Raw genomic sequence first — 26113 nt, 5'->3', positions numbered from 1 at the left:
AACAGCCAACAAGTGTACACACGTCTGTATACGTTGGGCAATTTTAGTGCCTACTGAGTCCTGCAGAGGGCGAAGGAGACAGCCAGTCCACAGAACATCCCATCCACCTGAAACCCAAGAAGGACCTCTTAAAGAGAGTCACTTGCAATCAGAAAGCCCCCATTTAATTACAACACACAGGAAATTACTGAGTGAATGGGTCAGGCGCTGATAAGAGGCTGAGCTCTGGGGATGATAGCTCCTGAAACCCGAGGAGCCCCAATCTCAAAGCCAAATTATCACAAAGGCCAAGTCTGGAAGCCTGACAATCTGATTGTACTGTCATCCAGATTCATAATTAATACATTTATCAAATTAATCGCTGAAAAGAGCCCCGGCCTTGTGAACAGTAAGCAGATTCATTGGCCACTGGCTCAGCTTACCACTAATAACAGTGTTGTCAGTGGAAATAGGCCCAGAGTGGGCCGATGACCCGGACTTCATGACAGACAAATTGCGCATCAGTGTAGAGATGATATGGGGAATTTAGGGAGTAAAAGAAAGAAAAAAATGTCATTGTTTGGTGACAACCACAATTGTACCCTTGTTTCAGATTGTGAATGCCACGTTGGAGGAACATGAAAGGGATATTTACTGTTTGGATAGAGCTGAAAATATCTGCTGTTGTACCTGGTCTAACAAATCACTCATTAAAGGGACTTTCAATGTTACTACCACGGGCTGTAGTAGTGAAAAAGAATGATCTTTATTATTAGAAATACAACAGCAGGACTACCATAGAATTCGTACATGTTTAACAAGTGATTCGTGTGTTAAATAAGTGCACAAAATCACCTCAGAAAATGAAAAAGGTAAAACAGATTTTTTTTTTTAAAAAACAACTTTTTTTTAGGCTTTACAACAAAAGAAACTAATAAGTAAAAAAACTAGTATTTTGTACTTATAAAACTAACTAAAACAAAATAAAATGTACAGAAATTGACTTAATTTTTGGTTTTTGCCAATATGATTGTCAATATTTTAAACATTAGAATTTATAATGGCATTCATTTTTGCAGACTTGGAGATATGCATGTTGTATAAATTGTTATGTTTCTTCTAGTCTAATTAAAAAAAATTCCCTGACACATTCCAAAGTATTGTAAGAATTCATAATAATAATAATAATAATGATAATAATGATCCTAAAAAATAATAACAAATTTATTACATTTACTTTCCCCCCCTTATATAGTAATTTTCTACTCTGAGTACATAACACAGTTTATACAACTTGCCTCATTCATACAATCACTTTAAAAAAAAAAACACAAGTGCTTTCTGTCTAACATTCTTGCCCATCTTCCCCAAGAATATTTGGCACACAGACTGCAGCGGACAGGTATCGAACCAACAGCCTTCCGATTAGGAGGTTCCCTGGTCCTTCTGCAGATCCACAGTGGGGTTGCTGTGGCTCTGTGGGTAATATTAAAAAATATTAAATTATAACTCCTGTAAACAGGCAATAGACACATACAATACTGTTTCTTCAGAACAAAAACTAATGTTGTATCAGACATTAATAGAGTCTGATGCAATAATGAGTAAAAAGCATTTTTCAAGCAAAGAACAAATTTATGTCTTCCCTGTGGTCGTTGTTTTGGTAAAAAAAAAATTTGCTTTAGCTTTCCTTTTTTTTTTTTTACTCACCTTGTTAGTTAACAGATGAAAGCATCCAACTACCTTCCTAGATGGTAGTGACAGCCTGACAGAAAACTAAATGTATTCCCCCCCTTAGCAGAGTTCCAGTGATAATGCAAACTGATTATTTACATTGGCAAATGTGGACAGAAAAATAGTTCCTAATTTTTCTGAGTCACAGGGTCAAGTATGAAACCAAACACGCGTCATTTAGTTTATGTATACGTTAGAGAGGGGAAACATTTCTCCTGCTGACATCCTTATAGAAAAATAGCTTTACTGGTTTAACATTTTGGACGTTAGTGGTTCCCTGACTACAAATAGGATTAGTCACAACCCCAAAAACTGATCACAGACATCTTGTGTTGTCACCTTTAATAGAGTAGACCTTTTCTCTGCCGTGTCATCCCTGTGCTATAGGGACTAATCACACATTGGTAACACATGGTAATTTAAAGCACTAATGAGAATACTGAAAAGCTGCTGGGTGAGCTCCTGGATTTCCATCTGGGCCCCTGAAAAGACCATAATCACTGGTCAACAACCCAGGTCATTTGAAACTGACGATATTGCTGTAATTACATGATAAATGTCTTTGTTAACGATACCTAAAAACACACAGATTTAGCATTTTTGTTGTTTTCTTCAGACTGTATACTATGGATACTGTGGATTTCTTAAATAGTGATTGCCTCCTAATTTACTTAGTCTTTTTTAGTTTTTATGAAATGTTTTCTTATAAAACATAATGAATCTGACAATAAGGGCATTGAGGAAAAATGTGTTTGAAATGGAATAATAATGCATTTGTACATTTTCTTATATTACAGTTTCTCCAGAGAAATCGAGAAAACAACTGGAAAGTACTTCATCAGCAGGTGAGTTGCGCTCAACAACAAACGCATTCAGAAGTTTCAGTGTTTCAGTGCCGTGTTTCACAGGTTGAAACGTGACGTTGAGGACGAGGCAGTTTATTTCAGCTCATACTGATTTCGCCCTCTTTTCAAAACGAAAAGGAACAAGCGTTTCTTTTATGAAAAGACTGAAAGCTCAATTTGTCCTCTCTTGTTTACTCTGCGATAATGTTGTTTTGACATGTAGTCCTCAGCAGTGCTTATATAGTTGGTATTTATGCTGTCTATCAGGAGCTGGTTGAGGTCCTTTTCTGCACTGAGAGCCTGTGTGGTTCAGCTCTGGAGCCTGAATGGACCCACTCTTCACTGCCAACAACTGCAGCAGGCAGGTAGCAAAGGCTTTTCAGCAGGGCCAGCATGCATCACTCAACTTAGGTAGAGGGCTCTCTCCGTAATTGCCAACTATTACAATACGTGGCATGAGGGGTTCAACACTATTTTCAAACCTGATGAAATGGCATCAAGGCATCCTCTCACATCCAGGGATAATTGAACAATTAAACTTTAGCAGACAAATTACCTCTTCATAAAGCACAACTAATTATAACAGCAGGCCAGTCACAAAGAAGCTTATCCAGGGTCAGTCCTGGGGCTGATGTTCAGATTTTCATTATTAGATCAGGCTTAACTGTATTTATTGTATCAAATACATTTTTATTTGTCCATTTTGAGTTTCTTTTTTATGCAGTGCGCCCCCAAAACGACTTTTTTTCAAGCATCCAGTCTGTTCCGGGGGGGGGGGGGGGATTATGACCTAGGATATTTTCAGACCATTTATTTGAGACATCCAGCTGCAACCCCCCCTATTAAACATCTTGATTAGACAGGATTTAAATCACCCTATTTGATTGGGGCAGTTAAGCTCTTTATACTCTTCACTGTAAAATGCTAATTCTCTGTGAAACGAATGGACATGAATCCTCAGAGAGCATATGGAGAATCTCTCATATAAATAATTCACAGGAAATGAGTAAAAATTAGTGAGCAGAGCATCAGTGATGTTGCGCAGTCATTACTTCTGCAAATGAGGTATTTAATATGAAGGATTTAAAATGGAAATGTCATCAGTGTGAAAAATGACCTCCTTTTGCAGAGCAAGACACCTCATGTACACTGCAGCACGATACTAGCAATGTAAATGCATGAAATCCATACTACTAGCATTTTTTAGATTATGGTGTTTCCTTCTACTACTGCCCCCAAGCCCTTTACACAATAGTAGCTAAGCCCCCAAGTGTGAACTCTGAGCCTAATTACCCTCACAAGGGGACCCGAAACTCCTCACGTGCACGCTGTGGAGCTCTTCAGGTGCATTAGGTGAAAATTATATTGACGCTAACAATGGTGGCTTCAGGATCCACTTCAAGGATGCAATAGACTTGAAGAGCACCCATATTTTAGTCCAGGACAAAAGGCAGAAGATAACAGCGCAGGTTCTGCAGCAGCAGTATCTGTAAACAGTTTCAAATTTATCTGCAAAATACTTCTTTTTGAAAATTTGATGAGCCTAAAAGAGCATCGAATGAATCAGTGTAAAGTTTGTGCCAGACAAACACACACTCATGTCAATATTTGACACCATAAACTCCTCCCTTGGCCAGTCACCGATGAGACTCAGAGATTATGAATTTGATATTAATGCCGACCGAAAAGGCCAAACTGGGAGCACGGAGCACATTTAATATCTAAACGTGGCTCCTCTCGCACACACAAGTCATTTGCAAGTTCCAATACAAGATGATTATATGTGTTGATACATCAAGGCAAGAGATGAAATTGATTGCAAATGTATCATAAGGTGGTGATTGTAGACAATATTAAACTTCACAAAGGAGCTTTTGTTCTCAAATTCCTGCGGCGGTTCAGCCAGTATCGCCTCTGCTTTAATTTAATATCTATTTATTTTACTCCATTGTACGGGTTTTATTGAGGTTGCGCCTGCTTTATCGCCCCGATCTAAACCAGAAGTGAAGGTCAGGAGAGGCAGAGTGCCTCTGTTTATTGGCTTCCATTGAGCCCATATGAGCTGATTTGGCTATCTGCTCTTTCATAGTATTTTGTGCTATCCGGATATTGTTTATCACCGCATTGAGATATTCACTGTGTATTTACTGCTGAATTAAATATTCTTCATCACTTTTGTAATATCCTCTCTGTAGGCTCATGCAGGATGTGAGAATCCTGTTGGATGTGCCAGCAAATCCTCGCTGACGATCTATGAATTCAGGAAGAAAAAACAGCGTGGAACATATATTTGTCATCTGTGTATGCTTTGAAAATGTTAAGTCACACTATTTTAGGCAGCTTCACTATGTTACTTGGAAGTCTGGACTTGGTAGCGTGAATATTAACCCATTAACCCAAAAGCACATTCATATTCATCAGCATGTCCAAGTTTTTCCAGTGACCTCAGATACAGTGTAATGTAAAAAAGAAAAAGCCCACTACTACCTGGACAAATCAAGGTTATTCGTGTATGCAAAAGTTTTGACGCACATTTCATGTTTTGCCTCCAAGGAGCCAGACTTTCTTGTATTTTTTAACATGGTTTTGAGCAATAGTTCTGCAGGGGGGTTGCTGCTTTTTCACACATTTTCAGTCTTTAGTCATTCCCTTCAGTTGCTCCATTTAAAAGTATGATTAGATTTTGATCCATCATGCAATGCCATCTACAAAATGCCTGACAGCAGTTTCAGTCATGGATTGGCCTCATCAGAACCCGGACCTCAACAGATACCAGAACAAAGGCAGACAAGAGCCAAAGAAGACCAATGAATGTCCAATTGGTACCAGTTATCGAGCTGTTTTTCATACCATGGGAATGGATTGATATTTTTCCTCCCAACACTATTTATTTCTATTATCTATTCCTTTTGAAATTTCATGAAAGAAAACAGAATGATCGTGATGTAAAATTTAAAGCTGCACATGAACAGTGAAATAGAAACATGGTTTCTGATTAGAAAGAAAATAATACTACATCAACCTTAACCTACATCTTGCCAGTTGTCTGATATTGCAGAACTGTCACAGGTGGATCTAGAAAATTTTACATGGGGGGCAAACGAGTGTGAAGAGGTATACACAGGGTGGCAGATACCTCTTCATTAAAGTATGTCAAAATCCCTTATGTGTAAATGGAATCAACAATATATACACAAAAAAATCACTTTAAAACGATTCATTGTATCATGATCTCTTCTTAGAAAACGAATATTTTTAGGTATAAATAAAACAAAAACATTTCCCCCAAATAAATACAAAACAAATACAGCAATAAAGGAATAAAAAAGACAACAAATGCAGGAAAAGAGCTTAAATGACTGTTTTATCTAAATCAAATTTCATCTATTTCTTTTAGGAGAGCTTAAGCTTAAAATAGGGGGAAGGAGGGATAAATAAGGCTCTACAGCAGGGTGGGCAGTTGACCCCCTTCCCCCTCTGTAGTTCTGGAATAAGCTGTATGGTCACTGCAGCCTCGAGATTCTTGCATAATGTTACCTCTTGTTGGTTTTGGGGGGGGTTATTTGTTCCTCCTTTAGGTCACGTGGAGGGGTGGGGGCTGTTTTGCCCGTGTGTGTGAAGCAGATGGAGCTTGGTCTAATATTTTTCCTCTCCTAGACTCTGCTACTGTTCATTTTTCACTACGTTAGTCTCCAAATGCACCTACACTTGTTTACATTTACACACACATATCATTGTGTGGCTTTTTCATGTACCGATTTTGTACTTCTGCACAGTGTTATTGCGATTTACACAGCGGATGAAAGCAACAGTAATGGTTCCCTGAATGCATCATCATGCAAACGCTGCAGTGATGGCTGAGTGACGTCACTCCTCCGTGGGAGAAATCTGATGCTGCAGGTCTTGCACGTGGTCTGTTGTTTACTTCTTCCAGGAACAGTGGAAGTGCAGCCAGACAGGGGGAGGAGGGGGAGTCGGCAAAATTTTGAAACAGCTGTCCTGGATAGGGTTACCTTGGAGAGGGGGGAAAAAGACGCGCAGGCTGACGTTAACGTCGGGAAAATGTCGAACTGAATTCTCTGATGTTTCCATCTTCAGAGGCTCCGTAAACAGCGCGATACCTGAACTGTACGTATTTGTTTGGCGTCAGCATGCCGCTTTGCTCTCGCTCTTTGTTCTCCTCTCTGAGGTTCGTTAAAGTTCAAGCGTCCAAAGACCGTCAACAATGCGGTTAAACCGAGTGTAGCTGTGAGCACGCCGTTAAACGCAAACAGTGCAAATGCTGGAGTGATGAAAATGGTGAATTTGTTTTGCTAAAAGTTTGATTGGACTGAAAAAAGAGAAAAGAAAGGGGGACAAAAGTGTACACAAACATGCTGGTTTTTACGACAACAAGGGTTTCGGTCTCCAGTTTATGAGTTACGGGAAACATCTCCCGTTACATATAGACAAATCATTTACATTTCCTTACAATGGCGTTGTCTTTCTGTAAAAATACCCCAACAACTGGAATGCTTATGCTTTTCTTTATTCTCATTTTGTTTATGTGCTTATAATGAAGACTAGAATGTTTCAGCTTGGAAGTCTGCTGAGTCAGCTCCATCTCACCTCCAAAGCGTCAGAAGCTGCCCATGGCCAAATCCCAAAGCAGACACCGACAGTACCTGACTTTTTACAAAGCGTGATGTAAGTATTAGGTCAACTTAAACCTGCACTAAACTTAGTCGTACAGTTAGTGTGTGTCAAGTAAAGTACAGGGATACACTGGCAGTGGTAAACCCCCAGGGGCACAGTTTATTTGGGGGGGTGTCACTGGGCCCTAAATGGGGCTTAGAAATGATTGAAGTCCAGATCTGTCTTTTTCTTGATGCATCATATTAAAGGTGTAGCACCTGTACTCTAAGGAGCAGCGGAAGAGTCTACCCTTAAACTAGATCTTGGTCCCATGAGGTAAGAGTGTGGTGGAGAGGTGCTTTTCTGCTTTATTTCAGCACAGAGCGCTTTATTGAGGCAGTAAAGTGAAGTGAGTTGCAATACAGTTCAAATCAGAAATTCTAAAAACTGTAAAGGAATTTTATTTTGTACAGCTTCCCTTTTTTTGTAGCAATATAGAAGATTTGTGTTCATAAAACAATGAAATAAAATAAAATAAGATACTTTAAATTTAGGAGACAGAATAATTCTGTAACATCTGAGAAAAAGTGGCTGTGGTCCTGCCTACCATTTATAATCCGTTACAGGTAATGCATCAACCAAACACCCAGCTAGCAGTATTGTGGGCAATAAAGCCCATAATCTTTGTTTTGTTTTTTTGGTTAAGTTGGGTAGAGTTGTCCCTTATAACAATCTTTGCCTGTAATTACTGTTCCCCTACCCATCACTGAAATCCATCCTCTGCCCATGCACTTCACTCTGAGCATTGCAGTGTCTTTCACCTCATTGTTCTTGTCCATCGCCTACAACCTGCAACCCTAACACTGGTGTCCACAACCTGTAACAGCACCCAACAGCATAATAGTGGAGATGGAGCAGCTTATGGTGATCTAATATAACCTCTATCGGGGTAGCATTGGTGGAGTTTAAAGGCAAAATGATAATTTATCACTATTCTGCTTGCAGCTTGTACCACTGTGCTCAAGTGGAATAACAAAAATATATATTTTTACCATTTACTTCCTCTGTAGGAAACTCACCGGGCTGAAAAAGGAATATGTTTTCTGTAATCTGCGTATCCCCGACCAGCTTCAGACAACCAAAGATGACATCAACCTTGTTATCCTTTCAGGTTGGTGTCTGCCGAAGAAATGCATGGAATAATATGTGAAAATAATATACATATGACATAGGGATGTAAGATTTAGCATCTCCATCTAAATGTTTAAGATTATTTAAGCGGACAACAGTTTTTGTAATCGTCTATTTTGCTGCATGCTACGAATTAAATGGCTTTAGGAAAGAATAAGTTATATTCTAACAGTAACACTAATATTATAAGACTAGTGACAAGGATTAATGTTTCTTGATCTCTTTGCTAAGGTCATGGGATCTTCTGCATAGATGTTAAACCCTGGAGAGGCACAGTGTCTGCTCACAACCAAAACTGGCATGTGCAAGTGAAAGAAGAGGACCAGAACTTTACCAATACGTGCATTGAGCAGATTGAAGATCCACTCAAAGCTATCATGGTAAAAAATAAATTAAAAAAAGACAAGTTTTATCTGAAATGTTGCAATGGCTCTATGAAAACCTAAATGTCAAACTGTCTGGCACACTTGAGTCCAAGGTCCAACCAATTGTCCAATACACTGTTTTCATCCAAACTGTGGTCGGGTTAAGAGATTCTGAGTCACTATAACAATTTATATGGAAATTTTAAATACAGAAGTGCTTCCTAAACTTCCTAAGTGGGCACTCTTCATTTGAAAGGCCATAATTGTATTCACGGTTTGAGGAGGGTGGGGGTGGGGGGTGGGAATGAAAGCAGGCAGGTGCCTAAACACAGCTGTCACCTTATGTGGCTGGGTCTGTTAGGAGTCATTCATTTCCATTTCTATAGATGCTCAAATTGGACTTGAAGCTTGACAGAACAGTTCAATGGCAAACACACACTGCAATATTGAAACGTGTTCTGCGTGAATTGGATCTATTAACTTCATTAATCTACACAAAACACGACAAATTTGAGGTTACATAATTTCTTTAAATGGGCCCTCTTTGAAATTTAAAAGTACAGCGTGTGATTCAGGTCATTGCAGGAGGAATGTTGAGACATTCTGTGAATGTGAGCGCATGCTAAACTTGATGAGTCTCAGCATTGTTCACGTAAATACTGGAACATTTAATAAGTTAATCGGCTGGCCTTTAAATTCGATAACTGCTGAACATTTTGCTACTTTTCTCCAGGTGTTTTATGCAAAGTGGATATCAGTGTTGGATGAAACAAATCATCTTTTTAACCAAAACGATCCAGGCTTCTGAAAAGGTTTTTATTACTTAGATACTAATAAAGAAAATGAAATAATAAGTATCTACCTAATGTCTGTCTCTTAGACTAAAACAGCAAACTTATGCAGTCATTTGAAGAGGAGTGGAGTGTCTGTGCGCCAAAGTCTCTTCTTCCCCAGAATCATCTTCCTCTCACCAGATTGTGAACTGGATAAGGAGCTGAGGAAGAAGAGGGAGCTGGTCTCCCACAGCCAAATAGAGGACTTCCTCAAATCTTTCAAGGAGGGCTATATTGCCTGGATATCAGATGCGGTGACGCCCTCCTGGATCTCTGGTGAATATGCATTAACACTTCGCTCAGTGTTCCAACACATTGCAAAAAGAACTGATCTATAATAACACGATATATGTCTGTTATTATGTCTTAAAACTTGTGAAAATATCCACTGCTGCCTAAAGTTCTGGTGGAATCAATCAGAAATTTACAGACACTCATCGTGGGCATGAATGTCTTGGTAATTTGTACAGCATACATTTATCAATTTTTAATTTATTTAGGATTTTCTCTAATCCACACATGGCCAAAGTATCAATACAGGCCTAATATAAACGTATACCCCCACTAATATTTGGTTAACTGTTCCTTAGCAAGTTCCACACCTTTGATTGCCATCAACAAGTGTCTTGCATAATTCTGCCTGGATATATGTTTAAATTCTATCGTCCCGATAACGATATAAATCACAAAAACATTTTCTGTAAATTCTGTGAATCTCGGGCAGCTCGACTTGCGGGAAGTGTTTCCAGCTGCCCGTCATGTAGCTGGAGTCGAGTGTTTTAACCGATGCATGAAACTATACATTTTTGGACATAAGTTGTAACGGCCGCCGTTTTCTTTGTGAGTATTTATTACACGGCGTGCTGCGGGGAAAAGCCTGTTCTAATGTTTGAGTCTAAGGTTTATTTTTTAGCACCTGGCGGCTCTTTTTTGCTTCTCATCCCTAAATAATCTGCTCTTTCACGTGATTCAGTTTATTTTGAAAAGTCTCAACAGGATCTTGAGCTTTATTGTGAAAGGTTTATGTGGAACATAAACAAGCGGACACGCGATCCGTCCTTAGTGTGGTTATATTAAATATAAGAGAAAGAGAGAACTTTAAGAAATTAATATAGCCACTACAGTGACCATCAAAACGGAGAAAAAATATTGCCGTAAACAGTTTATTTTGTAACACCACGAAACAAATGATAGCGTAAAATTAAAGATAGATGTTTTTATATCGTCATCCGATATATATCGTTATATCGAACAGCCCTATCATCCACTTTGTGCAATACACGACTACCACTGGCAGCAAAACAGCCCTAGAGAGTGATGCTACCACCAACAGGATAGTGATGCTAGCATTCTAGCAATTTCTAATTCATGGCAGGCTTGGTGGTTCCTGAGTTGGTCCTGAGCTTGGTAACCATTTTCTTCTCATTTGGCAAAGATGTCATACATTTGAATAACTTGTACTTTCATACAGTTGTTTGAGCTGATGGTCTTGGAATCTGCAGTTTACCAATTCCTCCAAGAGACCATCTCAACTTCTGTAACTTTATAGTGCTCCTTAGATCTTCACTGAGTTCCTTCTCCATTGTTCTACGTGTTGATCAATCCAACGAGAGCTGTCAAACATATCCTTTTTATGAGAAAGAGAAACTTAGTTGGCCTTGGCCTTGTCAAGTTAAAAGACATCGTATAATTTTTAGCACTACTTATTAAAATGTTGAAGTAAATGTATGTATAGATTTTAGCCTGTATTTATACTTTTGACCGTGTGTGGATTAGAGGCAATCCAAAATCAATTCACAATTGTGAACCCCTTGTTTTATGAAGATCTATGCTGTGCAATTATTCCAACCTGTAAACAGAACAGTTCAAAGAAATCATTTACGACCCAAATTACCATGACATTCATGGGGTTTTGTAAACTTCTGACTTAAATTTAGCAATAATTATGACTAAATTGGCAAAGGCTCATAAAAAGCCAGTTAAACTTGTGTTTTTCTTGACCTGCAGGTCATCTGTCGTACAGGCAGATGGAATCAGTGCGAGACGTCCTGAGGAGGGTGGGAACGTGGGATTTGGTGCAGATGCACTGTGGCGAGCAGCTAAAAGGAGACTTCCAGAGCTGCCCGTATATCGCTCTCAACCGCCAGGAGACGGACACCCTCGAGTTTTCCAGTGTCAAGACCCTTTCTGCTGACTCGCTTTGGGCCCTGCTGGGACACGCTCCTCAGGTCAGTCCACTACTGTGGTTCTGAAGAACCAGTCACAAACATAAACGCCATTTGTAACTTGGGATCGAATGCTTTGTCCAAATGATAATGTGAAGCATCACGCTCATCATGAACCAGCAGGTGGCAGTAGCACTTTATGACTGCCTCCATCAATTATCCTCTGTTGTTCTGGTAACTGGAAAAACACAGGTTTGATTTGTGCTGAAGACCCCCAAAACATGACACCAATTTCACAGTTATTTGAATGCAATTAGGATCATTTCTGTTTAGAAGTATGAGAAAATTACTGTATAAACACAGATGAAGTGATACAGTTTAGCAATTAAGATAAGAAAGTGAACCGTTTTTTCTTTTTCTTTTTTCACCACACCACAGAGAGCGGTCTAACTGAGTACAGTGTTCAGCATTTAGATATAAATTAATTTAAATTGTACTGACCAATTTTCCAAACAAATGCTTTTTTCACAAAATGTAAATTTGGTTCTTTTTTTTTTCTTTTTTTTTTTTAAACCAGTTCGACCACCTACACTCTTTCTCTCTCAGATCATTTTAATGGACACCCTGGGTGTTATTGAAGCGTTAGGGCAGGTATTTTGTTTGCATCACAGTAATTTGAGCTGATTAAAATTGATTTTATGTTTTGGGTTAATAAGCAGATTTCATTCAGACTCGGTAAATGTTGCCTCTCGGGATGCGATTGGCAAATCTTAGCAGTCACTAGAGCAATGACCGAAAAAGGTGGTTTATATAGAAGTTAAATTGCAATGATGATAGAACGTTAGATTCACACAAAAAAATGTCATTTCGTTACATTTTCTTTTCTTCCAAAAAGCAGGATCGAACCTTTAATTATTTTCACTTGGCAGTGGTGCCTCTTTTCTGCTTGTCAGTTAACTAAATGTTACCTCTTTAAAGACCAGCGAGTGCGACCCAGCTCAGCATCCATTACAGATTCACACCCACCCTCGAACACCCAGACACTCAGCCTGCGATGTCCATGCAAGCCTGCTCAGGCATTAGTTTGCCCCCACCACCACCCAGCACCCCAGACTGTATGTACTCTCCCCCCTCGCCTCCAGCTGCTGTGTATTTGATACATGACCCAGCAGTCATTAGACAGTCTCCAGTGGGCTCTTTTCTTGCCCAGGGGGACACAAAACATGACAAGAAAATATATTATTTTCAAAGAGATATTTGCAAATGGAGGCACAGTGATGCAAACCTCATCCTCATATTAAAAACAACAAAAAAAAGGAAATTGGAGAATAGATGGTTAATATGCTTTTGTGAAATTGGTTTTATTTCTCTGATCGGTTTCTAGGTGTGTTGATGCAGTCCGCACCGGGGGAAATCGATTCTGGCCCTGAATTTGGACTTTAAATATTTGGAGGTTTTGCCCTTTTTAATTCACTGTGTCACCTACTTTGTCTTTAGGAGAGAAAAAATGCTCTCTGCTCATGTGCAGCAGCTGCCAGGGGAAGTTTGGGGGGGCAGCAAAGAAACCTGATAGCTACCCCCATTTTCAGAGCCTACAAATAATGCATGCTTTTGATTTTTTTTTTTTTTAACTTGTAAACACAGGCTGGAAGATCTCCAACATGACCTACGGTTTCTCTCGGGCATCTGTTAGGTTGCATGAAGTGGCACCAGATGCATTCAGAAAGCTGCCGTGGAGGCAGTAGGTGTGTATTCTGTGAGCACAGGCAATTACTCTGCAGAGAATGGGATGTCTACATGCACCAAAGTGGAGAATGATTGAGTGGAGTGGCTGTAATTTATTAATTATGGTCTATATTCTTAGACCACGGTTCTGGCTTCATTCAATTTGTATGGATTGAGGGGTAATTACGGTGTGTGTGTGTGTGTGTCTGTGTGTGTTAAGGAGAGAGAAAGAGCTGAAGATCTATTCATGTCATAATTTAAAGTGCAGGTTACTTGTGATATTCATCTTCATATTGTCCCCTCTTCTAATAAGGCCAGTTCATATAATGCAGTTTATTCAAGAGAAGACCCTGATTTAATAAAAAAAAAAAAAAAAAAAAAAAAAAAAGTTTCTGACTTGCAGTCAGCCTATACAGAGCATCTATTAATTGCAGAGCTGTGAAGCAACGATTAAGTTCTTTTGAGCGTAACTTGACTACACAGCCCCTCCTAGCTGATTAATAGAGGCAAAGCCGGTAGGTGAAAATCTGCAAATTCACAGACAACATCTCGGCTAACGGAGAATGGTACAAATAATCAGATCTCTGTTGCCGGAGATACATCTCGTCTCCCTGACGAGCTACAGATTCCACACAAATGTAGCTTGTTAATTTAACTCCACCATGACATTCCTCTCCATTTGGCCATCTCCCAGGCTGCACGCGTCACGGGCCTGTAATGGACAGCTGGTGCACTTGGTGCTTAGCACAGAAAAGGCAGAGAGGGTAGACATCAACTGCTTTGTGTGATAATGAATGGAGGCACACAAAAGGCCAGGAGCAGGCCATTTACAAAGCCTGCAAATTCTGCTGTCTAAATAGATAATATTGTCAGCCACTGTGTCTTTTGGGGTTTCTTTTACTGTAGTGAAAAAAACAGCATTCACCCCTTTGAGGTAAATATATGCCTTCCCCATTACTCTTACTTTCAAATATTTATGATAATCATTAGAAACCATATTCTATGTGTTCTGTGTGAGCATGGCTATAACTCCACTTATCAAAGGATCTGTTTCACTAAAAGAAAAAAAAAAAGAAAGAAGACAACTGTAGTTTTTTTTTTCAGTTATGCAAAATTAAACAAAGCACACTTTAAAGTTGTGTCACTGAGACTACAATTTAGGCGCTAATTTCAGATTCATAGCTCACTTATTTCATTGCGTACCCAACAAGCCTGTAGGGACGCAGTGCGTAGGATGATATCTCCATTGTGGAAAAGTTTTCAAAGAAAAGTTTTTAGATTGATTTTTTTTTCTAGAAAGAAAGATCTATTGGTTGCATTGCATTTCCCCAGCAGAGATGAAAATTATGTGGACACTACCATGATGTTCAGATTTCTGTAATTGGAGGATCGCTCTCGAAAGGAAACTGGAATTGGAAATAATTCGCGCCAAAGAGCGTGTAGGAAGCTACGGAGGAAAAATAACCGTGCAATTACGCATGAGAAGAGTGCTGCAGAATCACAAGTGTCTGTAATGAACTAGTGAAGACACCGGCACTTATACAGTGGAAGGCAATGATAAAAGCTGCCTTGTAATAGCATGTGATTAAACTTAGTAAAAAAAAGAAAAAAAAAATCTATTTTTTCACTCGAGCACTGAACCGCAGTGAAGAGTCCCGTGGAGAGATTCTGCATCTGTCAGTTTGAAGATGACTCAATGTGTTTCCTCCAAATTCATCACCCAGCATGCAGTTCCAGTCATTTTAGAGAGCTCTTCAAGTGCTCTTTTGTTAATTTAGTTAAACATGAAACGTTAGAGTTCATGTTTTACACATTCCTACTTAACACAGGTGGAGTTTGAGTTTCACTAAATTTGAATACATGTTTAAGATTAAGCTCCAAGCCATTATTATTCATTAGCAAATAATTTCCGTGAATGTGGAATGAGCCCGGGTTTGCAGGGCACTGTGGGTAATAATATCTGCTCTACTGCATGCATATATATAGAATATTGTTAATTTGTATACTTTGTCTAGAAAATACAGCGCGTGCATTAATAGGGTTTTGTAATATGGTTGCAGTAACAGGATTTTCTTTTTAAATATGTTGGCACCATTAATATGAAGTTCCATGCAGTGAACTGTATTTCAGGGCGATTCTTCACTCAGTTCAAATATCCGAATGTTCAGCTATGTAAAATGTTCACTTGAACATTTTCAACATTCAAATGTTGAATTGAAACCATAAAAAATATTGTATAGGTACATTTTAAATAATTAGAAGATCGAAACTCTGTCTTTGATTCTTTTGCAAGATAAATAAAGAATTAGAACAAAAATTTTTTCCCTTTTTTGTGCAGTTTTACAATTAAACAACAACAAAAATAAAGTATTTTGAAATGAAAATCCTTAGCTATATGATTCTGTGATCACCTGTGAAACCATTATTGAATTGTTGCACAATCCTTTGTCATAGCACATTTAATAAGACCATGTAAGCTTCATAGATATCTTTTTTTTTTCCAGTTCTGTGACATTATCTAATTTGGCATTAAATGCTGGTTTTAGTATTTAAAAGAAACTTTTCTGTGGTCATTGGCCAACATGTTCATTTTTATCTCTGTAGGCTCAGTTATTTGTTTTATGGATTCAGGATATTAGAGTGATCCCCGCAGCATAGGTGCTAAGATATGATCAATAGGGATTCATGAATAATGAAGAGGCCGAGTGGAGCAGAGGCACTTAATTACAGCTTCGAAAGCCATTCTCGTTAATTGAGGAGAATAAAGGTGCTGAAGTGGCTTAAACGGCAAAAACTGTAATTTTTTTAAATTATTAAAAAAAAATTTTTTGTCACCACTCTTTTTTTTAAATTACAGCAAGCCTCTACCTGAAAGCCAGATGGATCCAAGTTCTCACCTTTGTTTTCAAATAGATATATTTGTATTTTATATTTAGTTTATTTTTGTTCTCAGGCTTTCTTTGACCATTTGTGAGCAGACTCTCATTCTTTTAATGTAAATGCTAATATGCTGCATATCCAGACAGTGTGTGACTGCTGTGCACTGCAGATACAGTATATAATTGACAGCCCTGCCATCTGTTACAGTTATGTGAAATTATGGATAAACTAGTTAACAGACACTTTGGCCCATTGTCTGTTGTTTTGATAATCACCCTTAATAACGGACGGCATCAATATGGTCTTTAAACCTGATTTGGGAGTTAATGGAGTCAGATGGGGGCAGTCAGTGTATGCTCTGGGGGTAATGCTGTTAGAGATGTTCGTAAAGAGCAAATTAAATCAGTCATAGATTGTGCCCTCTCAAGTCAGCCAGACAACCAGACCTATTGAGGAGAAAAAGGAGGGGGATTCATATTTTAACCTCTCGCAGAAAATGCACTTATGTGGATGGAAATACAGTCAGAGCTGGGTGACTGCATGCAAATGGTTATTGCCCAGCCTAATGGCTTCCTGTTAGCTGAGGCAGGTTGGAAGGGGAGTCATATCTAATCGGAACTTAACCGGGCATTTTTTAAAAATATATATATAATTTATTTATTTCTTTTTGTGGCCTCAGACGAGCACAGTTATTAACATGGACAGAAATGTCACCACCTCTATCTTAATGGATAGGGTTGGGAGTCAAATAGAAACTCGTGATATGATTCAGTACGTTACCCAAGATAACATTGGTATCACAGTACAGCCATTCCAAGATTCATATAAATGAAAGGGAAAAAAAACAACAAAATACAGAATTTAAATGTTTAAAATTAATTGATATTCACTTTATGTCTCTAGCTCTCTGATTTGCTCTGATATGTTTCATGGTATAGATTCAACAAGGTGCTGGAAACATTCCTCAGATGTTTTGATCCATATTGAAATGATAGCAGCACATAGTTGCTGCGATTTTTCTGGTTGCACAACTATGATGCAAATCTTCTGTTCCACCATATCCCAAAGGTGCTCTATTGGACAAAGGTCTGGTGACTGTGCAGGCCCTTCAGTGAACTCACTGTAATGTTCAAGAAACTAGTTTGGGAGAAGTTTGTGACATGGTGCATCCTCATTATGGAAGAAGTAACCATCAGAAGATGGGTCAGCAACAGTACTCGAGTAAGATGTGCCATTTAAATGATGCTCAGTTGATACTATGGGCTCAAAAAGGTATTCTCAAAAGAATATCCCCCAACCCATTATACTGCCACTGTCAGCCTGAATTGTAGATGGACTAATGCTTTCATTTTGCCAAATTCTAGCCCTCTATTCAAAGCTCTCTTTCCTAGCGGTTCATGTCCCGCTCATGAAGGATCTGGTGTTTTGCACGCCTTCCTCCACTTCTTCCTATCCAGAGCATCTTCTGGTGTGACATTCGCAGCCTTCATATCATTTTTGATTCAGTCCATCCAGAGCTTTTTTTTTGGTCTTCTTCTTGGCCTGTTACCGGTCTAATCGTTGGGCTGTTTTAGCGATGGAGTTCTCATCGCTAGGGACTACGTGGCCGTACCATCGGAGCCTCGACTCTCGCATCTTGTCCGTGATTGCCACTTCCCATCGTTTCTTGACGTCTTCGTTCACTCATTCATCACTAACATTTTTCCAATCTTCTACTGCCCAGTTTTGGTGAGCCTGTGCAAACGGTAGCCTCAGTTTCCTGTCCTTAACTGATAGGAGTGACACCAGGTTGTGGTCTTCTGCTACTCTTACCCATTAGCTTTGAGGTTTTAAATGTTGTGTCATCAGAGATGGTCTTCTACGTGCTTTGATTGTAACAAGTGGTTATATGGCAGTCTGGCCATTCTCCCCTGATGTCTGGTATCAACACAGCCATTCCTGATGCCCGTTTTGACCATTTGCAGGTCATCTTGACCATGTCTACACGCTTAAATACATTGCTGTAGTGTGACTGGCTGATTAGCTGTTTGCATTAATAAGCAGTTTAACAGGTGAATTTAACTCAGTGGGTGAATGTATTGTAGAGATAGAGATTGGACTCAGAATATGGGGTGCTGTTTACATTTCTTTTTTTTCTTCTTTTTTTTATATCTTGTAACCTCAAAAAATTAGCAGGTAAAAACAAAATCTATTATGTATTAAATTAGAATAAAGCTGGCTTATTTAATTTAGCCGCTTCTATGGGGGGGGAAACACTTTTGGCTGATTGTTAATCAGATTCTGTTTTGTGTCTTAATGGAAAATCATTGAGTCAGATCATCAAGATCATGACTTGAGTTGAATCAAATTACCGCTGGTAGTCACTCACTCAACAGATTGTTAATATATTCATCTTCTGAGCCAAACCACACAGTGCTTACCTAATTGCCTTGCAAACCATTTTTGGTCCATTTCCATGACATTTGGCCCATCGACAAAGAGGTTTGGTGCACCAAAGGTGTGTTACTCAGTGTCCTCCCCCCCCCCTCTGTCCGCATCTAGTGAGACACGAAGTGGAACAAAGAGCCCGTCGTCTGAAGCTGGTGTGGCTTTACGCTCACTCAGAGTTCACCTGAAACACTGCACCATGGCTCCAGGTAACAGCCTCTGCTGACTGATACACCGCTGGGATTCTTTGACTTTATCAGGGGAAGAATCTGAACTTTGTGAATGGCAATACATGCAGGTGGTGACATGTCCCTACCCAATTACACAGTTCCTCGGATTTGTCATACCTGTCAGACCTTAATGACCAGTAAATACATTTATACAGAAATAATTCTGTAGTCGCAATTAAACATCATTGATTCATGTTGGTTTTATTAGCAGAAGTGATTTAGGATGCTTGAACGGTCTTTAAAAGAACTAGCTCTGAATCTGTACCGTGGAGATCCCTGCAGATGGGAGATAAGGAAACCACTGGAGATGTCTATCAGCAATTTGCATGGAGAAGTTTTCAGAGAATGAGTTGTCTTGTTGAGTATAAGAGGTTAAAAGGTGAACAGTGAACCAGACATAGGATTTATGACTAGTAGCAGACGGTAAATAAGAAGAATGAGTTTGTCTTGTTGAAATGTGAGGAGTGATGTCATTCACATGGCTTCTGCGACACTGAAAGTGAGAGGGAGATCAGGGTAGACACCGTTAGGTGAGCTCTCAGCCCTTTGTGTGACACCCAGCCTTAGCCCCAAGGGTCTTGTTCTTTCCATGAAATGCACCATTTTGGCCTGCTGGTGCTTGAAGTAGCGATGGTTCTCTTACAATTGTGAACAAATCACAGAAAAACCTAATACCTAATTTTAGTGACTTTAAAGTGTTCGTTTTGGCTTATTGGAGAGTGTGTCGCCGTGACACGTTGCAATACATCTTAAGTGTCGGATAGAGATTGCACTTTAAATGACATTTTGGTTTCTATCAGCAGCTACTTTACTTTTTTTTTTTTCTTCTGCTGCAAGTCAGATACAGCATGATCTTTTACTCTTTAACACACCCTCTCATTCACTTGAGGGATAACATGCAGTGACAGTTCCTGTACCTGGCACGTGGTCCGTGCTGAGCAACATCTGGCAGGCAGCTTGTCTAGACCACACAGAAACTTGTTTTGCTCTTTTGTATTTGAAATCTGTAGTTTACCTGCTTGGTAACTATTGTTTGGCGGATGATGCCGCAGAAATGGACGATGATGAATTTAAATGGCTGTAAATTAAATTTGACACAATTCATCTCTACGCTAACATTCTCAGACAGGATTTATGTATACTCCAAAGCAACCACGGGCAGCAAATTAGCATGGTTGTTACTGTAAATATGTTTCTTAATACAATTTGCAGTATTGTTCTGCGGCGGGTTTTATAGCTTCCCTGCTTCAGTGTGGGTTTTATATTGTCTGCCTCTTGTGCACTACAAGTATGGAAGTACTCAACTTTGGCTCCATTAAATCAGCTAATTGCTGATTATGAACTATTGCGCTGCGCTGTGATTTGTTAGAATAATTCCTTTCTGATGTCTTTGTCTCGGTTTGTGTGCCTCTCTGCCACCAGCTGTCATTAAGCTATTTTTTCATGTATCCCAAATTAATAGACACTCACTCACTCTGAAGTGTCTGATGCTATTGTAGCAGAAGCCACGTGGCATTTGGCCAAGGCTGCAATATAAGACGCAATTGTTTAGCTTTTTTTCATCTTTATCCCTGTTTTAATGCACAGTAATAAGTAAGTAAATGCTGGAAAGATGTGTGTCTGAAATCGCAGTGGCCTTTGTTGTAGATAATTAGGTTAGCAGCAAGAGTGTGCAGGTGTTGAGGGTGTACTGTGTGCTCATGTTGTGTTATCGACTTGCTCATATTCGTAGGCTGTCAGGGGTGTCGCACTTTCCATCAGCCCCAAAGCTCACCAACCTCTTCACTATTAAAATGATCACTTTCAATAGCAGACAAAGGAAAGAGGGAACATATCTAGTGCAGGGTATTTTCCCCACCTCTAATGCTTATCTGCCTTTTGATGTCGGCGTAATAAAAGGCCTATTGGGCTTTCACAATGACCTGCAAAATGGACAAGGGCCGATATACTGGGCTCTGACTGTCGCTACCATTAACTAAAAGGCCCAGACATTATGGAGAGCCGGGGATGAAAGTACATGGAAAAAAAAATAATAATTGAAAAATTGCCTAATGCTAAAGTGAAAGAAAATGGAACTGTGAAAAGGCACTGTAATATTCTGTTATCCCCGGTAAATGCAGCCAAACAAGAGATGCAGCAAGGCATTCTTTTTGAAATGGATGTGGTTCAATTACCTGCATGTCTAAATCTAGTTAAGGCTTCCATTGTCGGGCTCGAAACATAACAGGCAGTTTTTGTAGTGTTAAAGCGTATTATGCCCTACAACCTACATAGAATCAAGAGAGGTATGACTCCATTCAAGATGCGGAGGGAATTAAAATTCACAGTGAGACCGAGGTTAATTTATTATTTAGTCTGTTTCGGGCTTCCATTTGGATCACTGTTCTAACAGAGTTCGAGCTCAATATTCGAACAAGCTTGAGAAAAACGTTTCTAAATATGTTTTAAGGAGTATTGAAGGATTAGCATCCAATAGAAGCAGAATCTGGTTTGTTTTACTGTGTAAAACAGTTGACCTAATTCAGACTAGACTAGGCCACGCAGACGGGCATTATATTGATGAACAAAACTAGCAGACTGGCAAATATTTTACTAGTTTTACCTTTTCTTATATAATTTATCATTTCTTTGATATTATGTATTATTTATATATTCAGTTATAAGACACACAAAACCCAACCTGTAAACCTTGAGTTTGATGTTTAAGTAAATGCCTTAATGTTGGTGTTGTCTGTGATAATCTAAAAAAAGAAAAACATGTGCCTTTACCCTGTAATTAAAAAAAAAAAAGCTAGTAATATAGTGCATGTATTATTTTGTTTGGTCAATAATTTAAGATCCCAGTTGTAATACACATTGTACACATCTTACCTGAAATGTACCTGCCCACTGATCAGTTAACCTCAAACTGCTGACTTCATAGTAAATAAGCGAATGTCTATATTTAAATCTGTTCTGTATATAATACATGAAAAATTAACAACTACAAAAAATGTCAAATTAAAAATACAGTTTTACAATTTATAACATTTTAAAATTTACATGGGGTCATGCAGTCTTGGTGGTCGTCAGGAACGCCTTCTACTTTACCATAATTAATCATCATCTGTTGAGCTATATGTCTGTGATATCCAAGAACTTTATTTCTAATTCCACATTCCATATTTAGAGGTAAGTCAGATACAGATTTCGGTATTATAATACATCTTTAAAAAAGCAAAACATAGATGGTAATAATCGCTGTATGCATGTCAGTGTTGGCGCAAGGTTTCATTCAAGATTGGCCCAGCAGTTAAGGATGGGAGGAGATGGGGTGCATACAGATATATATGCATACGCTACAATTATTTTAGTAAGGTTTACATATTATAAATTGATTCTATAGTGTTGTGGTTTACACATTCAATTGCCAAGTCGCTGGTTTTATTCTAGCGCAAGACATAAATCCCTTTTTGGGTCGTGGCATCTGCCGTTAAAACTCCTATGCAGAGACACTCATTGTAACAAGGAGCAGGTGAAAGTACCTTCATTCAACATTGTTATAAACTGATACAGTGATTACAAAAGAAACTGTAGATTTTCCAGCCATGAAAAACATCATTACCTGAAGTACTACTTTAGTACGTTGCAGGTGTGATGCATCTAAATATATACCAGTACCTTCTACTTCAGTTTTATAGAGAGCTTAAAAGACAACAGCTGAAAAACCTCATTCAAAATGCAATTCACTGCATCAGTAACTTAAAATCCAACAGTGGAACAGACTTTCTTTCTGAGTTATATGTTGTAGATGGTATTGGAAATGAAATTAATCTGGAAGTGACTTTATGATTAGGCTGTATACAAATTCATATAGTTATCATGTAGATCATCTTGATGTCTAAAAAAAACCTCCCAAGTATAGTTTATTTTTATCCTATTATTCCTTAGAATACCCACGAAGGATAATAGATTGCCAAATCTAGACTTCTGGGGAAAGTTGACCTCAAGGTAAACAAAGATGTTTACTTTCTACACCAATAAAATAAGTCATTTTTTCCACCGGGCAGAATGACTTTCTCCCCCCCACCCCACCACCACCACGTAGGTTGTATACACGGTCCTAAAACCAAGAAATATCCAACAAAATTTCTAATTATTTCTCTCTTTGGCACTTTGCAGGTAACCGTTAAAATGTATAAGCGTGGATCTAACAGCTGGCTGGGGAAGTCCCTGAATGCCACCACCACCATCCCCTCCAACACCTCTGTGATCTTCAGGATCAGCGGCGAAGAATCAGATGCTAAAATCCCAGCAAACGCCATTCACAGCATCACGCTCAGCATATGACTGTGTGGAGATAATACAAACAGGATCGTCATCGCAACATGGCACTGAAGAAGCAAGGGGAAGAAAAATTGCTTACTTGTGTGTAGCATTTTTTTAAAACTGAGTGCATTTTAACATGCAGTGATTGTACTTTGCAATATTGTAGGACTTCCAGATGTTTTTATGTGCGCATTTATCGGGGAAAAAAGAAAAAAGGTCCCATTTGCCAATTTCCCTGATTCTCCTTAGTGACAATATTATGTTAATGTAGATGGTTTCAGACAATTAGCACGATTAGCTTTCTCTTGTTTTGCATTTCTAGAGCTGGCCCACACTTTACACTAGCCATTAATTAATCATTATGCAAGCTGATTGTGTCACACCGATTTAGGACTGAAGTGTTTAATGTGTTAATTGTGGCGGTTAAAAACCGGTGGCCTCTGGCACGTCGAGGGCCGAGGATGTAACTGCCTCTGTGGGTTTAATCGGAAGTTATTTACGGTCTGTTTAGACAGTGGAACTGTAAGGTGCTTTATTAATATGCTCCACCGCACGGAGGAGATGATAACTATTCAAGAGCACACAGGCACAGCAACCAGCACCATTCATAACTGTGTCTGAGTCACTTTCCATCAGTTGCCCAGGCTTCCACAGCTGCGCTAACAGCTAGCAATTGCATTTACTGGGCCTGGCAGTGGTCATAATGAAGTTATTCCCAACAGGATATCAGTGCCTTTAGCTAACAGCTCTCTCTGTTGATGGTATCTTTCTGTATGGCATGTCTACCTGAAACATCATTACACTGTACTCAAGCTACTCGCTTTTTCAAATGTCTGTTTACTGGTTTACCTGAGGGGTAGATCATCTGTAGTTTTAAAGCCATCACTAAGTTGTTTACATTGGTTGCTGCACATTTTTGAGACTGGTTGTTTTGTGGTTTGAGTCAACATTGCTTGAAATTATAGGTGTTTTCATGAATTTATTGCCTATACATATTTAAACCTACATAGTCCTCAGGAACTGTTTTCTCCAAAGCACTTGACAAACAATATTTGCAATATCAGATGGTCTGGTATGGGAAGGACTTCAAGGAAATATCTGATAAGTGGTGGGTGCATGCACGTTTTACTGTAATTTCATTATACATTGAACCATGCTTCTCAGTTGATTTATTCAGGCATGCTTGCTTGATTCATTGGTGTGTGGGGTTTTTAGGTCATTGAGTTATCAAGTGTTATCAAATGTTTGTACCACGTGTTGTTGTAATAAAGAGATGTGATTATTGGTTGGTTCAGTTAGTTATTTTTACCATTTTGGACTGAAGTGGCCTCAACCATCTCAGTCCTATTTTTTTGTTGTTGTTTGTTTATTTCTGTAGTGTCGTTATTGAATCATCTTAGGATACAGCAGAATAACAGGAATGGTTTGGAATCAGCCGATGCAGCTCTATCTCTGTAGTTCTTAGATGTTATGCTGCAGCATTTTGGTTTAAATTCTGGTGTTTTAGAGTCCAAATTATTGTAATGTTCTTAATCATCCAAAAGTAACAAATGCATATTAGTGTCTCATAATAATTATACACTCCACAGCCACTTTTTTGGAGGTATCTGATCAACTTGGCTAAGAGTTGTCCACCAATTTGAATGTCAGTGTATCGATCACTGACAGCTCTAGTCTGCATGCCAAAGTGTCCTTGGGCAAGATACTGAACCCCAAGTTGCCCCCAGTGTATTTATTCATTGTACAGGGAGTGCAGAATTATTAGGCAAGTTGTATTTTTGAGGAATAATTTTATTATTGAACAACAACCATGTTCTCAATGAACCCAAAAAACTCATTAATATCAAAGCTGAATATTTTTGGAAGTAGTTTTTAGTTTGTTTTTAGTTTGAGCTATTTTAGGGGGATATCTGTGTGTGCAGGTGACTATTACTGTGCATAATTATTAGGCAACTTAACAAAAAACAAATATATACCCATTTCAATTATTTATTTTTACCAGTGAAACCAATATAACATCTCCACATTCACAAATATACATTTCTGACATTCAAAAAACAAAAATCAGCGACCAATATAGCCACCTTTCTTTGCAAGGACACTCAAAAGCCTGCCATCCATGGATTCTGTCAGTGTTTTGATCTGTTCACCATCAACATTGCGTGCAGCAGCAACCACAGCCTCCCAGACACTGTTCAGAGAGGTGTACTGTTTTCCCTCCTTGTAAATCTCACATTTGATGATGGACCACAGGTTCTCAATGGGGTTCAGATCAGGTGAACAAGGAGGCCATGTCATTAGTTTTTCTTCTTTTATACCCTTTCTTGCCAGCCACGCTGTGGAGTACTTGGACGCGTGTGATGGAGCATTGTCCTGCATGAAAATCATGTTTTTCTTGAAGGGTGCAGACTTCTTCCTGTACCACTGCTTGAAGAAGGAGTCTTCCAGAAACTGGCAGTAGGACTGGGAGTTGAGCTTGACTCCATCCTCAACCCGAAAAGGCCCCACAAGCTCATCTTTGATGATACCAGCCCAAACCAGTACTCCACCTCCACCTTGCTGGCGTCTGAGTCGGACTGGAGCTCTCTGCCCTTTACCAATCCAGCCACGGGCCCATCCATCTGGCCCATCAAGACTCACTCTCATTTCATCAGTCCATAAAACCTTAGAAAAATCAGTCTTGAGATATTTCTTGGCCCAGTCTTGACGTTTCAGCTTGTGTGTCTTGTTCAGTGGTGGTCGTCTTTCAGCCTTTCTTACCTTGGCCATGTCTCTGAGTATTGCACACCTTGTGCTTTTGGGCACTCCAGTGATGTT

General features: G+C 39.1%; 1 protein-coding gene across 2 annotated transcripts; it reads left to right on the top strand.

Annotated features, from left to right (window-relative positions):
• The first annotated feature begins 6461 nt into the window (after window positions 1–6461).
• Window positions 6462–24578, top strand: si:zfos-911d5.4. 2 transcript variants are annotated; one of them, XM_040039225.1, is made up of 7 exons: window positions 6462–6686; window positions 7120–7244; window positions 8243–8343; window positions 8595–8743; window positions 9609–9837; window positions 11569–11789; window positions 23150–24578. In XM_040039225.1, exons 2-7 carry the CDS (start codon window positions 7126–7128, stop codon window positions 23315–23317), a joined length of 987 nt encoding a protein of 328 aa, XP_039895159.1. In that variant the 5' UTR covers window positions 6462–6686; window positions 7120–7125; the 3' UTR covers window positions 23318–24578. The 2 variants fall into 2 exon arrangements, with proteins under 2 accessions (XP_039895159.1, XP_039895160.1); XM_040039226.1 differs by lacking the exon at window positions 6462–6686 and adding an exon at window positions 7442–7508 and having other exon boundaries at window positions 7138–7244.
• Window positions 24579–26113: the final 1535 nt, after the last annotated feature.

The sequence above is a fragment of the Simochromis diagramma genome, unplaced genomic scaffold, assembly GCF_900408965.1.
Source record: "Simochromis diagramma unplaced genomic scaffold, fSimDia1.1 OVJJ01000402.1, whole genome shotgun sequence".
NCBI lineage: Eukaryota > Metazoa > Chordata > Actinopteri > Cichliformes > Cichlidae > Simochromis > Simochromis diagramma.
This window is presented reverse-complemented; position numbering and strand designations above follow the sequence as displayed.

Coding starts and splice junctions, on each gene's coding strand:
- si:zfos-911d5.4 (XM_040039225.1), top strand. CDS start 7,126: ATGTTTCAGCTTGGAAGTCTGCTGAGTCAGCTCCATCTCACCTCCAAA. Junction 7,245..8,242: donor GACTTTTTACAAAGCGTGAT/GTAAGTATTAGG, acceptor CTTCCTCTGTAG/GAAACTCACCGGGCTGAAAA. Junction 8,344..8,594: donor CAACCTTGTTATCCTTTCAG/GTTGGTGTCTGC, acceptor CTCTTTGCTAAG/GTCATGGGATCTTCTGCATA.